We start from the raw sequence: 14497 nt of genomic DNA, 5'->3' as shown, positions 1-14497 counted from the left end.
AGAGGGAGAACCAAAAGGCAACATTTTGGGGGTAAAAGAAGACCCCCCCCCCCGTTGATTTCACCCTTTAAAAAGGGGGGTCTTCAATTGACCCTGAAATGCTGCCACCCTTTTAGTCTCCCTCTTTACACCCAACAATATAGTAGATAGATTAGGATAATACAAACTAGGTGTGCGAACCTTATCATAGCAATTGTAATAGTGGATTGAGGACATGTGTTTGCTTTACAGAAATTGTGTTTTTTTTCTAAAATTGCTATTGTTCTTTTCGGAGGCATATTTGAGCTTGGTTTCAGTTTCCATGTTACCTGCATTGCACTGTCCAAAATTTCCCTTTGGTAATTTCTCTGATTTCTGTTTTTATTTGCTGTTATTTCTGATCACACAGGACGACCAGACCCCTCTTCACTGTGCAGCCCGCTCCGGGCACTTGGATATGGTGCGCTTATTGTTATCACATGGAGCTCACCCGGACCCTCCTACCACGGCAGGGCACACGCCACTGCACCTGAGTGCACGGGGTGGTCACACACAAAGTGCAGAGCTTCTCCTGGATAACCAAGCGGCACATACCTCCATGACTAAGGTAACAAGTTGCATTACCTAATGTTCTTTTCTGACTGTATCCTACTGTACTATCCACACTCCTTGTGTACCTGTACTCTGGCGTTTTCTCAATCACATGTTACCTGCTGTATTAGGGATGCTGCTCAGAAATAGTAAATAGGATATTCTAAAGGGATTGCAGATGTGGACTTCTTGTTAGCATGGTCGTTTGAGTTCAGTTATTTCTGCCCTAAGTCCTTCTTTCTTTGCTTGCTGTCTTTCTCACTTTTTTGTAGCAACACTCCAAACTATACAGCGCTGACCCGCTTTCTTCCCTAAAACACTATTAACAGAAAGGTGCGGGACTTTTTTCAGCGGGAATGCGGGGGAACGCAGTTCCGACGCCTTCAGCACTGACTGTATGTATTGACAAGGAGTGCTGGGGTGTGCTGCAGGGTCTATTGATGCTGGCTGCTGGGGAATCTATTCTATCTGGAGGGGATCTATTTTTGCAGGGGGTTATATTGTTGCTGAGGAGGTCTATTGTTGCTGGTGTGGGACCTACTGTTGCTCGGGGTGGTTCTTATATTGCTGGGGGGTCAGTAGTTGCTGGAAAAGATCTACTGTTGAGGGTGGGGTCTATTGTTGCTGGCTGAAGGAGAGTCTATTGATGCTGGCTGCAGGGAGATCTGTTGTTGCTGCTGGGAGTCTATTGTTGCTAGGGGAGAAATGTTGTTGCGGGTGGTCCATTGTTGTTAGGGGGCCCTATTGTTACTGGCGGCAGGGGATCTACTTTACTGCTTTTCTTGTTATCATAACCAAATTCCATACAAATTCCACACTTAGCACCACAAAATCATGCGTGGTTCTGTATTCTCTAAAAGGGCAGTACTTGGAGGTGGGTAGGTTGTGGAACCCAAGTGCCTATGTAGCTGATGCTCTATAAAGTGACCATACAATATAATGGTTTATCATAAAAAAAAAAAAATCCTCTATAAAGTGTCCATGCATCATAGCACTGTATAGTTTGGAGTGTTGCTACATCTACTTATTTAGGGATTGATATATAGCTGCTTTATCTGTATATATTATCCTAGCACTGGTGATACTAATACAGAGTTACTCACCTTTTTGTCTATAGCTTTTAGCATCTGAATTTCAGTATATGTTTCGGAAAAGATGCTATGGTATTCAAAATGTCTACATAATGTTCCCAGAGTATTTTAGTAAAGGTGAATTATGAGGTTCTGCTCTTTTAAATATATTTTTTTACGTTTTGTGTAGGGATTGTAGTCCAAGCACATCTCTTGCAATGTATCCCTGCAGTGTTTCTTCTCTTTGACAATTCATTCTAGGAATTAATTTCCGGACTCCTTGTGCCTCTCCTTACCCATCTCTTTTCTGTCCTCAGAAAGGTTTCACTCCCCTCCACGTGGCTGCCAAATACGGGAAGATCCAGATTGCCGAGCTTCTACTGGAAAGAGGAGCTCATGGCAACAGTGCCGGCAAGGTGACTGCTATACCTCACGAGTTATTGTCTGTGTTCCACAGGGACAGCTCAGCAGAACATTGGAATCCACTTTTGGCTACATCATAAGGGCATGCTGTTTTTAGGTTTAACTTCGCTCTTTCCCCTTTAAAAAATATTATATTATGGGCAGAGTGGGATGATAACATGATGATTCCCCTGTTGTCTTCTCAATGTTTACGGCTATTTAGAGCTGTCAATGAGATGTTTTCATTGGCAGTTGCCTCATTTATCAGTATTACCTCTTGGTTACCAATTAAAGTGGAACTTTAATTGGTTTTAATTAAGTCCTGCTAGATCACTTCAGGCTGCCCCATTTTGCAGGTGTAGATATGTAAAACATTAAAAATAAGTGTCTATACTGTTTAAAAATCCAGTAATACACCACCTCACCCTGCTCTGCACATGCTCAGTTGCTCCCCAATTTAGGCATTTTTAGACACTGCCAAATTTGTAGAGGCCGTTCTGCTGACAGCCTTAAAGCATAATTAAATCCTCCTATCCTTTACAGCCAAGGAAGCTCCTTCTGTTTGATCTGCAATTGTCATGGTACTGCACATGTGATCAGTTATGACACCAGCCATTTGGTGGTTTGACAGTTTGGTTGAGGACACAAGCAAATGTGACAGTTCACAATCCCAGCATTCCAGGAATGTAACTGTTTTTTGAAACCGTTAAATCGATGGGTTTAGTTCCACTATATGATTTACCTCTTTTTGGGGGCTCTGGGCTTCAGCAAAATGGCAGCCTTCAGCAAGAAGAAACGGGAGCAATCCTGGAGGCAACTTACAGCACAAACTAGTGTTGGCTGCATAATTATTAATGTGGAATGTATGTTCCTGGCTAAAGAAAATTATTTTTTATCATGTTGTTATGGATAAAACTTCACTTTAAATTTAAACTTTCCAGTAGGGGATAAATCTAACTGGCTACTGTGTAGCAAAATGATCAGTTATTACTTTGAATATGTTGATAAATTAAGTTTAACATGGGGTCTTCAGGACACATCCTTTGTTGGCGGACAGCAAGGTTAACAGTAAATTTCACATTGATCCTAATGTGTTCAGAGGTGTCAGAATGGAGCTTCACAGTAGTGTATTTTCACATTAATTCTCAAGAACAATTTTATTTAGGAGTTTCCCATTCACTTCTGACCCAAAACGAAATCCACAAACCTACTGTTTTACCTCTCTTAATATTTCCACCGTGTTGACACAGAATACCTACATACAATGATAGCTGTAATCCCCAATGGAGCAGAAAGCAAAGAGAGAGGGCGCCTCCATCTGTGGATGGACAATTAGAAGTTTTTCATAAGAAAACAATCACTTAGTAGGTGAAAACCATGCTTTTCATCTGTGGAGGAATATATCGCTCTCTGCACAGCTTGGAAAAGATTCATTTCTCCACAAATGAAGAGCACAGTCTTCATCTACTGAGTGAGTGATTTTTTTCTTATGACAAACTTCTAATTGTCCATCCCCAGATGGAGGCGCCCTCTCTCTTTGCTTTCTGCCACATACCTATTAGGTATCCAGGAACTACAGTATATACCAGAGGTGCTGCCACCACCTGTTCTCAACTATTTATTTATTTATTTATTTTTCTCACAACCCCCCCCCCCCCCCATATTTCAGTAGCATCATAATAATGTCTTTATTGTAATCCCCAATGGACCCTGTGAACTTTACCATTTGCTATTTGTCCAGTTTAGAAACAAATTCTATGCAAATGGAACGTGGGAAGTGTACACATGCACTTGAAAATTAACACTCCAAAGCAAAATGCTGACTTCTGTGTTTTGCTTTTGGGTGGAAAATTTTAAAACTGAACTTTACCCATAACAGTTTGATAAAAAAATAACTTTCTTTAGCAAGGAACATGCATTCCATAGTAATAATTATCCTACCAACATTAGTGTGTGCTGTAAATTGTTCCTGTTTCTTCTTGCTGGAGGCTGCCATTTTGCTGAAGCCCAGAGCCCCTGAACAGCAGTAAATCATAAAGCGGAACTAAACCCTTCGATTTAATGGTTTCAAAAAACAGTTACAATCCTGGAATTCTGGGAATGATAACTCACATTTGCTTGTGTCCTCAACCAAACTGTCAAACCATAAAATGGCTGGAGTCATAACTGATCACATATGCAGCAACATGGCAGTTGCAGATCAAACTGAAGCAACTTCCTTGGCTGTAAATGATAGGAGGGTTTTATTGTGCTTTAAGGCTGTCAGCAGATCGGTCTCTACAAACTCAGCAATGCCTAAAAAATGCCTTAGAGTAACTGAGCATGTGCAGAGCAGGGTAAGACAGTGTATTACTGGATTTTAAACAGTATAGACACTTATTTGTAATGTTTTGAATAACTTTACCCGCAAAAGGGGCCAGCCTGAAGTCATCTAGCTGGACTTAATTTTCTGACTAAAGTTCCACTTTAAGTAAATAAGATCCCATTACTGCACAGTTTACTTTTGTATCTAGGTTGTAGCTTTCTTTTGAGGTGCTGGAATGAGCTCCTCAGAATATGAGATATGTAAATTTGAATAATGTCCTCTTTACCAAGCCAGCACTGCTTTTGTAACGGTCAAAATATGATCAGCTATGCTTAATTAATGTAACATACCATAAAACATTATTCCTCTATTACCATATTTATATCTTTCTGTTAATTGGGTGCCTCATTTGAAAGCTCTCCTTGCAGACGTGCCTGCAGAGTAGAGAGTTAAGAACAGAAGAATGATCTGCATTTGACTGGTCTCAGGGGAAGAGGGTTTGGTATAAAATATTCACTAAACACGACATCCCCTACTCTTTCCTTTAAAGATATTTCCTACATGAGTTATTCTAAAATTGGTGGAATTTTTTTAAAGGGTAAGTATACCCAATACCTCTGCTCTATGTATATACCCTATATGGCCAAAAGTTTGTGGACACCTGGCAATTACGCACATCTATATGGTCACCAATCCAAACTACTGAGTTCAGGTTTTTCCAGTGAAGGGTCCTGTTAATGCTACTGGCATACAAAAAATGTTCAACTGTGTGACAAAGTTATCTCCATAAAGCCATGGTTTGATGAATTTAGTGTGGAGGGACTCTAGTGAGCTGCACGGAGTCTTGACCTCAGCCCTTTTGAACACCTTTGGGATGAATTCAGAGTCAGGTGAGTTACCTGTGATCTGTGAGTCAGGTGTTCTCAGCCAACATCAGTACCTGACTTCAAAAATGCTCTTTTTCAAAATGGGCACCAATTCCCACAGATGCACTCCATCTCATGGAAGTCTTTCCAGAAGAATGAAGGCTGTTATAGCCACAAAGGTGTGTATAGAGGTTCCATTCAATAATAATGTCCATGGTTTTGGAATAGGGTATGCAATAATTTTATATAAATGTGGTGGTTGGATGTCCACAAATCTTTGGCAATATATTGTATCACTAGTTTCACCCTTCATCTTCTTACATATCTTTGAGAACCTATTAGAGATGTCTAAGCTCCTGAAGTCCTAGTTTCCCTCACCTGCTAAAGCTGTAACTCACTTCTTTATTTTCATTTAAAAACATTTTTTACAGCAGGTGGTTTCAGACTCCAGAATGGTGGTAGAGAGAAAAGGAGGAAGCTCCCTTTGGGAAATCACACTCCTGAAGTCCATTTGTAAGGGGCTGGCAAGTGAATCAGCCCACTAGTCAGGATGATCCCAGGTATGTTCTGATACTAGTGCAAACCCACCTGAGAAATCCCACCAGGTAGTTGTCACTGTACTAGACCAGTTGTAATCTGCTGAGGTATTCCCCACCTCATAGCTTCATGTATACACACCGCTTGTATACATGTGGCTGTGGAACGGGGGGTGCCTTGGCTACTTATTATTGGCCCAATACAGTTTCCTGGCAAGATTGCTCAGGTGGGTTTGGACTAGGGTCTGAATATGCCTGAGCTTATCCCTACCCACTAACAGTCATCCTTTTTTGAAATATCAATTATGGGTATTTAAAGTTTTTAATTAAGGCGCCTTTGTATTATCCTATTTGACAAGGTGTGTGAAATGAAAGCAACCTTGAACATGACTTTTTAGTTGTGAAATAATTTCTATCTGATTTATTTTCTTTCTCTTTTTGACAAAGACTGGCCTGACTCCTCTCCATGTAGCTGTCTATCACAATCACCTTAACATAGTACGTCTTCTACTGAATAAAGGGGCATCTCCACATTGTACAGCACGGGTAAGTGCACATAAATGCAGTACATATACAGCATGGTGTATATGTACCGGTATTTCTTGGGTCAAAGTGTTTTGAAATTCCAAGGGTTATAGCTAGGCAAAGAGGCATAAGAAACAAGAAAGCATACCCAGTAGCAGTGTAAGGCAATGTAAAGGCAGAGGTTACAAGCCAAAATAGGCAGTCGGAGAAGCTTAAAGTCATAGCAAGCTAATTCTAGAGGTACAGGACACGCAGGCTCAGACTGGACAAGCACCTATTTTTGCCAGTTTAGAATTTACAGCATGAAGTTTGATGCCCCATTGACCTCAAGTCTGGGTCACTTTAAGTCATCGTAAACTACAGGCACCTGTTTTAATCTTTAGATTATTTCCTGTGACCCTGTGGATGTTGGACAAAGAGTGATACACAGGCCATCAACTTCCCTCCAAGTCAAGATTAATGCCTGCCTTTCCCAGCAGTAAACCGAACATCATTCAGCATTGTTATCACCTTAGGTACTTTTAAAACAAGGTCCGTTTCACTTTAAGCAGACAATGAACCAACCCCTTTATTACAGTTTATGAGAACTCCAAAACGGGAGGCAGACAAGTTCAGATACTTCCACCTACCATAAGGTGTCTGCAGTCTAGAAGTCATGTTTTTTTCACACATTTGTGGACATAAGCAGTTAATTTTATTGGGCATTGGTCAGACTTAGATAAAATAATTAGGCTCAATAAAGGGACAAAGTTGAACCCACTGGAATCCTACCTCATTTTGCCCAGTTTTTGGCAAACTACACCCTTTCCCTAGGCTGGTATTTCCTGGGTATCCAAGAAGTGTGCAGGCCCTGCCAAAGTAGGGTCTGTTGGCTGGTATGTATTAGGTAACACTAATAAATGATCTTTTTGTTGCTAGTGTTGAACAGTTATTGTCTGGTTAACAAAAAAACTCTTATCTGTGTTTTTGGCAGAATGGATACACACCCTTGCACATGGCGGTAAAGCAGCGGTCAGTTGACATGGCGCGGGCCCTGCTGCAGTTTGGTGCAACGTGTAATGCCCAATCCCTACAAGGCGTCGCCCCTCTCCATCTTGCTTCTCAGGAGGGTCATGTAGACATGGTGACGTTACTACTCAGCAAGCAAGGAAATGTACATCTAGGTAACAAGGTAATGAACTGTGTGTCAGAGTATAATTTGAATTCCGGGTTCTGCTCTGCAAGTTCAAGCAATGTCTAGCAATGTTACTGACCTTTAGGTCATTTTTAACTCATAACCTAACTCTAGATTTAAACTGGAACTTTATCTGAGCACCACAAACTGAATACACTATATAATTAATTTTTAGGCCTCATGCACACAGACGTATGAAAATATACTGCTTTTTTCTACCAGAATTTGCCAGAAAAAAATGGCACGGTGTTGCGTTTTTGCACATTTATGCTTGTTTACTGCGTTTAGGTGCTTATGAGTGTAAACTTATTCTACTAGCTGAAAATTTTATTTATTTTAACCATTAGAATTAATTTACGGGCATATGCCCGTGTTTATTCACATTTATTCTGAACACAGCTCTGGGGTATTTTTTTAGGCCCCTGAACGCTGCTCTAAAATATGCCTGTATAGGACACAATGTGCAAATGCAGATTAGATAACCTAGAGCTGCTTTAATGGGCATTGGGCTGCAGTTTACCACCGCCGACCACCCACCTACATAAAGACATGCAGCCACTTAGGGCTGTATGCATGCTGCAGTGCTTTCTTTTTGTGGCTGTAGCCAAAATTAAACCCTCTGTTGCAGCCAGACATGACCCATTTAAATAAATGGGGTCATGCCACAACCAGCCTGCAACCATGGTTGCAGCACATTTTTTCGGCCTTTGCAGGGTTAAAACAGATGGTAATGGCCCGTACACACGACCCGAATATTGTACGAAAACTGTCGTATGAGGGAGAATCGTACGATTTTCGGATCATGTGTACACTACTTTCGAGAACCGATCATGACAGTTCATCCGATATTATTGGACCGGACAAGCACGAAAATTTTCCTTGTACGATTCCAGATCGTACAATTTTTGTTTAGTCAGTATAGTTGTCGTCTGAAAATACAATACAAATACATTACAACACATGACATCACTTCCGATTTTTTTTTCTGTCGTACGAGAATTTTCATGACTTTATTTACCTATTCAATTTCTACTTGCGACTATTAAGCAAAAAAGGTCGTAGGATCTGTCATACAATATTCGGATCGTGTGTACGGGCCATACGGAGGCGACACGTCACCTTTCCAGCTGGCTGTCCACCGCTCTCTGAAAAGCAGTCCACCAGGGATCGCTTTTCAGAGGGGCTGCTGCATGTCTGAACAAGCCGAAACACAATCCTGCACTACACATACCTTACATTAGGTGGGAAACACTGATAAACTTACTTCTACAAAGAGAGGAGGAGGCAGAGATTGCTGCTGAACTAGACTGAGTGTATTCTTAAGCCAACTGCAAAACAACAAAGGCGAGAGTGTGCTAACCTAGTGCATTAACATAAATCAATTTTATTAGGAAATAAATAAGTGGATACTCACAAGCGCATGTCATGCACAAGCATATCTAGAGATGCAGATGAGAACGCCTCCAAATCACCATAGAGAAGACCTCATAGCGGCCAAAGATGGCTAACATGTTTTGAGGGTCAAGCCCTCTTCCTCAGAGCCAAAATGCATGAATGGAAAAACGCCAACTTAAATACCAGATTATAACATTAGACAAAGCCCAAGTCCCTCCTCCATGGGAGGAGGAACATGGGGGGGGGGGCATAGGTTACATAGGCACATAAACAAGAGTCACATAAACAAGAGTGCACAAGCAAGGGGTCCAATGTACAATGCAACTCATATCTTTATTAATAACATAAATTTGCTGTTATTACTTATGTCTTCTCCTTTATTCTCAGTTTGTCTGGTGTACTTTTGGTAAGCTAGACTGTGTGTGTCTGAGCTCAGGGAGCAATGTCTTTCGGGATGACTTGAACAATGTTAACTATGCAATGTGTATGGTTGGAGTGTGTGACTGCAGACTGAGGTGTCTCTGGAGGAAAAACTGAATAGTGTGTGCTGGAGGAGGGAAAAAGGGAAAACACCAATGTGAGTGTATGCTGGAGGTGGGATCTCATTGGTTAAGGTCGATCTGTGTGTTATCGATGTGATTTCACTGGGGAAGGACCAGGAAAGGCAGATTTGCACAGCGGAAAGTGAAAGTAGAAGTTAAGCATTATTTATTTCAGGATAGGCTAAAGGATAAGAATAACCTCTAACAGTAAAACTGACTGCTACTCCTTACAACCCTAACCCTCCCTAATCCCAACAGTAAACCTGAGCTTTGGCAAATTTTATTTAAATTAAACCTTAAAGCGGTATTAAATTCAACTGTGGAACTTTGCTGTATATAAAAGCTTATGAAGTGTATGACTTGTAAATACCTTTTAGACATTTGAAATAGATGCCTATTTAGAGATATTTATGTCGACTCCAGCTGATGCCATCACTCACACACGCGCAGTTCACTCTGTGTTCACGGCACACTGCCTATGCCATGATTGCAGAGTGCACTGTGCCGCAAAGTTTATTATCACTTTAACCTGAACCCTAACTTTAACCCTCCAACCCTTCAACCTAACCTAACCCTTAAAGCCAACATAGGATCTAACAGGGGCCAAATCATGGCACAGAAAGTGATCTTTATGCTGATAGCTGTTTCAAATTTAAATTTGATCACAATTCAATAACATGGCTCCTTACTATTCACAGAGTTCCCTCACTCCTCTCCACTTGGCATGTCAAGAGGGTCACCTGAACATAGCAGAGCTCTTGGTGTCCCACGATGCCTCAGTGGGTGCTGAAACACGGGTAAGTACATTACACATATACATTTTAGCCAATGGGTTGGGTGGTTGTATCCTATAGTTTAGCCTCTCAGACATTTCCTCATACCTTACATTTGTAATACAGATTACTATATGTTGCTTTTGCCTAAATCTGAAAATCATATTTATCTTGTGCGAGTACAGAGAGGGTGAATGAATAAGCCAGATCTTGTCTGTTGAATCTGTTTTAGGCATGTCAAATCACAATAAAATAGCTCTTAAGTTGGTTCAACTAACAGAACCTGTGAGGTCCTCATCACACTTCCTGTATTGGAAGACTGGTCACCAACTTGGCTGTGCTAACTTCCAGAGCTGTGTAAGGCTGGGTTCACACTATTGCAAATTGGATGCGGGTTTCTCCACATCCAATTTGCATGTCAGGAGACTCTCTATGGAGCCGGTTCACACATCTCCAGAGCGGCTCCGGTGCAAATTGCACAGGAGTCCTGTGTGTCTTCTGGTCTGTTTCAGGTCCGAATTCAGCCAAAAATTTGGGCTGAAATCGGACCTGAAATGGTGAATGCACCGGACCCTGCTGTGAGCTGCTCCATGCTGCTGTGTGAACCCAGCCTTAAAAAAAAATGTCCACGTTGCCAAATCTTACCTCCTAGGAAGGAAGTGACATCCCACTGGTTTAGCTGGCTAGGGAGTTACTCCATAGCAAAAGGTAGGGGGTATCTTAGCAATGTTGTCACCAGCAACAGGATCACTGATGTGGCATAAGCCTTAGGACAGCAGCATTTGATGTAAGCACTGATTATTTTAGCATATTCAATGTCCAGTAATCCATATTCAATGTCCAGTAATCTTATAGCATATTCAGTGTCCACTGTCCAGTAATATTATCCTGTCATTTGTGCTTTGATGCCCTATGACTATTCTTTTCCTATAGATGGGGTTTACTCCACTTCACGTTGCTTGTCATTTTGGCAACATCAAGCTGGTGAAGTTCCTTCTGCAACATCAAGCCAATGTAAACGCCACCACCAAGGTGAGCACGGTATGCTTAACCTAAATGCATTCAAGATTTTCTTTTTTTTTTCTTTTTTTGTGGCACTTTAATAACCTATGCTGTAACATCATAAGACCTAGAAAAGTTGTAACATCTCTCTTACTGATTAAATTAAATCCTTCATTCTGCTAGCATTAATGTGACCTTGATTATTGAACCGTATGTTATAGGGTGTTTATATACAGGTGCATCTCAAAAAATTAGAATATCACCAAAAAGTTAATTTATTTCAGTAACTCAATTCAAAAAGTGAAACTCATATATTTTATACAGATGTGTTACACACAGAGTGATATATTTCAAGCATTTCTTTCTTTTATTTTGATGATTATGGCTTACAGCTAGTGAATACCCAAAACTCAGTATCTCAGAAAATTTGAATATTACATAGGACCAAAAAAAAAAAAGATTTTTAATACAGAAATGTTGGCTTACTGAAAAGTATGTCCATGTACAGTATAGTATGCACTCAATACTTGACCGGGGCTTCTTTTGCATGAATTACTGCATCAATGTGGCGTGGCATGGAGTCGATCAGCCTGTGGCATTGCTGAGGTGTTATGGAAGCCCAGGTTGCTTTAATAGCAGCCTTCATCTCGGCTGCATTGGTGGGTCTCGTGTCTCTTACCTTCCTATTGACAATACCCCACAGATTCTCTATTGGGTTTTGGTCAGGCGGGTTTGCTGGCCAATCAAGCACAGTGATACCATGATCATTAAACCAGGTTTTGGTACTTTTGGCAGTGTGGGCAGATACCAAGTTCTGCTGGAAAATGAAATCAGCATCTCCATAAAGCTGGTCAGCAGAGGGAAGCATGAAGTGCTCTAGAATTTCCTGGTAGAGGGCTGCACTGACTTTGGACTTGATAAAACACAGTGGATGAACACCAGCAGATGACATGGCTCCTCAAATCATCACGGACTGTGAAAACTTCACACTGGACCTCATGCAACTTGAATTCTGTGCATCTCCACTCTTCCTCCAGACTCTGGGACCTTGATTTCTAAATGAAATGCAAAATTTTCCACCTTCCGTGAAGATTTGGGGAGCCGTGTCATCTGCTGGTGTTGGTCCACTGTGTTTTATCAAGTCCAAAGTCAGCTTAACCCTCTACCAGGAAATTCTAGAGCATGTTTTTGGGCTCAGATAAGTATTTGGGGGGGGGGGGCAGACAATAAAAGGTTTTTTACCTTAAGGCAGAGAATGCAATAAGGTAAAAAAAACCTTCAGCCTTTACAACCACTTTAAGGTCAGTTGCTAATCCATTGTCATTTTTTTGCAGTTGGGTTTTACTCCTCTCCATCAAGCAGCTCAGCAAGGACACACAGACATTGTCACACTTCTGTTGAAGAATGGAGCTTGCCCCAACCAGGCTAGCATGGTGAGAGCTGCCAGTCACCTCATGTCCTGTCAATATGTCCTGTCTAATGTCTGTCTCACAAGCTGTCTTCTAGCTCTGTTGTTGTGGCCTCTTGTGGTCTGTCACTTATTTTGACTGTCACTGTATCTTATCACCATGTCCTGTTTTTTTCTTGTTGCCCGTCTTGCCTTCTGTCACTCTGCTTCATCACCCATCAACTGCTTCTTTTTGGCCTCTCATACCCCATTCTTCTCCCCATTGCCCTGTTGCACCTTCCTGTGCCCTCGCCTCTGCAGAATGGAATCACCCCGCTGGCAATTGCAAAGCGACTAGGATACATCTCAGTGACAGATGTTCTGAGTCTGGTGACAGATGGACCCCAGATACAGGTGAGTCACAAGTGGGGAGCCAACTTACATTAGCTGGACAAAGGGGAAAAACTACGGGGTCAGGTGAGTGATTTGTGAATGTGGTTGGAGACTTGTGGGAATTTTGCAGCAGGTTGGTGAAGGGCAATGGGACAGATGACATTGTGGGTACCCAGTACAAACAATCCCAGAGGGGTGTAGCTGTTTGTTGTAATTTTTTTGCATTAGTATTCACTAAAGAGATTTGATAGCAGCACCTCAACCCCTGCCTGCCAGGGTGTTAACATTATCACACAGCCAGGAACTAAAAAAGGCTATGTTACCCAAAAATGTACTGCCTGCATGTAAGAAGAGTGAGAAGAGAGCTGCCCAACCAACTAATTGTCATCTGCATTCACATGCATGTTCTCCTGTATGAGCAACAATCACGTTAAAGCCCAGTTTAAACATTTTTTTATTTCGAACAGAGTAGAGAAGGTTTAGAAATTCTGTAACCTTTTTATTTTTGGTAGGTGTAGGAAAAACAAGAGCACCATACAAAAGGTTAAGGAGTATTTAATTCATCCCAAAATTCCAAAAATAAGAAACCAATGTGTTTTGGGGCCTAAACATTCCCCATTCATCAGAGTTTTATGTGCTGCCTCAAAATAGAGTGATAGACTTATGAGGGTTAATTCAGCTTAGAAGTGAACTGGTTGCTATGCTCTTCTTGTCCAAAGTGTGCTATTCAAAACAACAAGTAAGGCCTTGATGAAGGCAAAACTTCATAGCACCTGAAACACATTGACTTGTATATGTGGACTTCGATGTTTAAATAAATAGTCTTGGAACTCCTAAACCAGTTATTCTCAACCAGGGTTCTGTAAAACCCTAGGGCTCCTCTAAAGGTTGCTAGGGCTTCATTGAACAGTGGTTGATTGTCCTGACATTTGATGGTGTCTGCATAGTTCCTGGGCCAAAACCACTAGGCAAACCAAGCAGCATGACACCACTGTAAGGTTGCATTTTGTTTGCTAACCACTAATGTAAAGGGCATTGACTCCCAGTGAATTGGTTCTAGTAACGGTTTCTCGAGACCTGAAAATTGTTCTAGTGGTTCCTCTAGGGGTTAAAAGGCAGAGAAAGGCTGTCCTAAACCATTTGTGTGATGTTCTTGTTTTTCCTACACCTTCTTTTATTTACCGGGGCATCCCTGAGGCCCCTCCATGTCAGAGAGCTGCCTTAGACTCTACAGTGTGAACTAATCTCCACACTGAAAAACTACACCGATTTTGGATTAAACCCCTCCAATCCACAATTTTTCAATTGTTTTACTTGTTTTAATTGTTGTCTGTCTGCCCACTATGTCTATTTGACAGGTATTAGACATAACAGAAAACAAGGAGAAACCTCCTCAATAGAGACAAAGACTCCAATAAAAACACATTTTCTAGCATAGTGATGAAGGTTTCAAACTATTGTCAGAATTTTATTGTTGTCTCTGTCCCTTGAGGTGGATTTCCCCCCTCACTTTCTATCCAGGTGACAAGTGTCAGACAAAACAGATGGTAAAGGAAA

The 14497-nt window shown here is 41.3% G+C and overlaps 1 protein-coding gene across 1 annotated transcript in view; it reads left to right on the top strand.

Annotated features, from left to right (window-relative positions):
- The window catches only part of ANK1 (ankyrin 1), a 402733-nt gene that overhangs the window by 294316 nt on the left and 93920 nt on the right, over positions 1-14497 (top strand). The window contains 8 exon segments of the mRNA XM_073622316.1: positions 389-586; positions 1958-2056; positions 6197-6295; positions 7248-7445; positions 10084-10182; positions 11092-11190; positions 12495-12593; positions 12869-12961. Of these exon segments, the coding sequence (XP_073478417.1) occupies positions 389-586; positions 1958-2056; positions 6197-6295; positions 7248-7445; positions 10084-10182; positions 11092-11190; positions 12495-12593; positions 12869-12961 (984 nt within the window).

The sequence above is a fragment of the Aquarana catesbeiana genome, linkage group LG03 (genome assembly GCF_042186555.1).
Source record: "Aquarana catesbeiana isolate 2022-GZ linkage group LG03, ASM4218655v1, whole genome shotgun sequence".
NCBI classification, from domain to species: domain Eukaryota; kingdom Metazoa; phylum Chordata; class Amphibia; order Anura; family Ranidae; genus Aquarana; species Aquarana catesbeiana.
The sequence above is the reverse complement of the archived record's forward strand: the minus strand, read 5'-3'. Positions and strand labels throughout refer to the sequence as shown.